The 1,814-nt window shown below is 49.7% G+C and overlaps 1 protein-coding gene across 1 annotated transcript; it reads right to left on the bottom strand.

Moving 5' to 3' along the window:
- Positions 1 to 222: 222 nt before the first annotated feature.
- foxd7 (forkhead box D7) lies at positions 223 to 1,602 on the bottom strand. The gene has a single exon (XM_069148534.1). It carries the CDS (start codon positions 1,413 to 1,415, stop codon positions 447 to 449), a length of 969 nt encoding a protein of 322 aa, XP_069004635.1. The 5' UTR covers positions 1,416 to 1,602; the 3' UTR covers positions 223 to 446.
- Positions 1,603 to 1,814: the final 212 nt, after the last annotated feature.

Genomic DNA, 1,814 nt, shown 5'->3' with positions numbered 1-1,814 from the left:
GTTACAAGGTTGTCCTTGTAACAAATTAAAGGCTAATAATAACTCAGCACAGACCTGTTTAAAAATAAAGAGTAAGTTAACACCAGACAAAAACGACTGCCTGTAGCTTTAAACCTAAATTATGTGTTTTCTAGATCATTCATACGATCAATTAAAAGCTTAATCTGTGCAAAATACAATTTAACGCAAGGTTTAAATATTCAACTTTATTTCTTTCCAGGAAAAAGTAAAGGAAACTCGTCATTTAAATATTTAAACAAAAGATAATTGATAAATCAAATAACAGAGGCGCCTGCTGAAAGATCTTGTTGCCATAAGGAGAAAGAGTTTCTGAAATATCTACAACATTCCTTTAAAACAGATCCGTCCGTTTTCCACTGCTGGACAAACTAAACGTCTCCGTTACCTGAGAAAAAAAAACGAGTTCAAAGTCCGGTTTGATGTGATTATTCATTGTTTATGTTGATGTGTTTGGCCAGGTCCCCGGTGCTACGCTGAGTCTGTAGTTTCTGGTACTCCTGGTGTAAACTAAGGAAGTGCGGAGACGCAGCCGGGTGGAAGAGCGCGGGGGAGGCGTAGGCAGCCGTGGAGGTCAGAGGAGAGGCGTAAGCCGTGCAGTGGGCCGGGGAGAAGGCGTCGATGCCGGGCTGCGACTGAAGGAAAGCCTTCGCTGTGAGGGCGCTGCGGGAAAAGAAGCTGGAGAGAGCCGGCAGGATGCTGCTGACAGGTGGGATGGTGGCGGGGCCGCACGGCGAGGGCGCGTGGTGATGGAGGTAGGGGTAAATCTCCAGACTGGGCAGCTGCAGAGCCGCCGTGCCGAGCCCGTAGGCGCCGTGCGGGAAGCCATGAAGTCCGCTGGGCTCCAGGTGCTGCTCTTTGAGCGGGTCGAAGCGAAAATGTTGCCGCTTGAAGCGCTTCCTCCGCCGCAGGAAACTCCCGTTCTCAAACATGTCGGAGGAGTTGGGGTCCAGCGTCCAGTAGTTGCCCTTCCCGGGGTTTCCGGGCTCTCTGGGCATCTTTATAAAGCAGTCATTAAGCGACAGATTGTGTCTGATAGAGTTCTGCCAGGCGGGGAATTTCTCCCGGTAATAAACGAAGCGATTGCTGATAAAGTCACATATCTCGCTGAGGGTGAGACGTTTCTTTGGACTCTGCAGTATGGCCATCGTGATCAGAGCTATGTATGAGTATGGCGGCTTCACTGACGTGGGACCTTTGGTTTTAGCTGGAGGGCACCCCGGTGCAGGACTGTAGGTGTCCCGATCTTTACTCTGGCTACTGGAAGTCTCCGTGCTGCGGTCCTGCTCGCTCCGCGACTCATCCAAAGGTAAGAGCTGCTCCTCTCCGCTGTCTTTGAGTCCTTCCCCCACTACGTCGATAACAATATCCTCCATGATTTCCAAACCTAATGTCATAGTAGATGTCCGCTGGTAAAGCCAATACCACCTGGAAACAGGTGGGAGAGTGACAGCTCTTCTCTTAAATGCGATGAACAGACCTTTACGCACGACACATTTCCATTCACAAAAAAGTAAAAACCCGAGCGAAGTCCCACCTCTCAAAAAACAGATTCTCCAAACCGCAAAGCATCAGCGCGGATATCCTTTATTCTGCTGCTTGAGAGCGCAAAGAGTGACGAGCGAGTGATTGTGCGTAAAGCGTAGAAGTGTGTTCGTCCTCGGAGATGTCCAACATCATCTGTGATCTCGGTTGCTTTCCTGCGGCTCGGGTGGATGTGATGTCACGTCGAGGCACGAGGAGATCATCCTGACCAATGAAATCGACGCAAAGGGTAGCAGCTCAAGAAGGCCTAT

This window comes from Embiotoca jacksoni, unplaced genomic scaffold, assembly GCF_022577435.1.
Source record: "Embiotoca jacksoni isolate LCO1_2020_lvr unplaced genomic scaffold, fEmbJac1.0.p SCAF_15, whole genome shotgun sequence".
In the NCBI taxonomy this organism is placed as follows: domain Eukaryota; kingdom Metazoa; phylum Chordata; class Actinopteri; family Embiotocidae; genus Embiotoca; species Embiotoca jacksoni.
The sequence above is the reverse complement of the archived record's forward strand: the minus strand, read 5'-3'. Positions and strand labels throughout refer to the sequence as shown.

Excerpts from the sequence above, each read along its gene's own strand:
- foxd7 (XM_069148534.1), bottom strand. The coding sequence starts at position 1,415 with ATGACATTAGGTTTGGAAATCATGGAGGATATTGTTATCGACGTAGTG.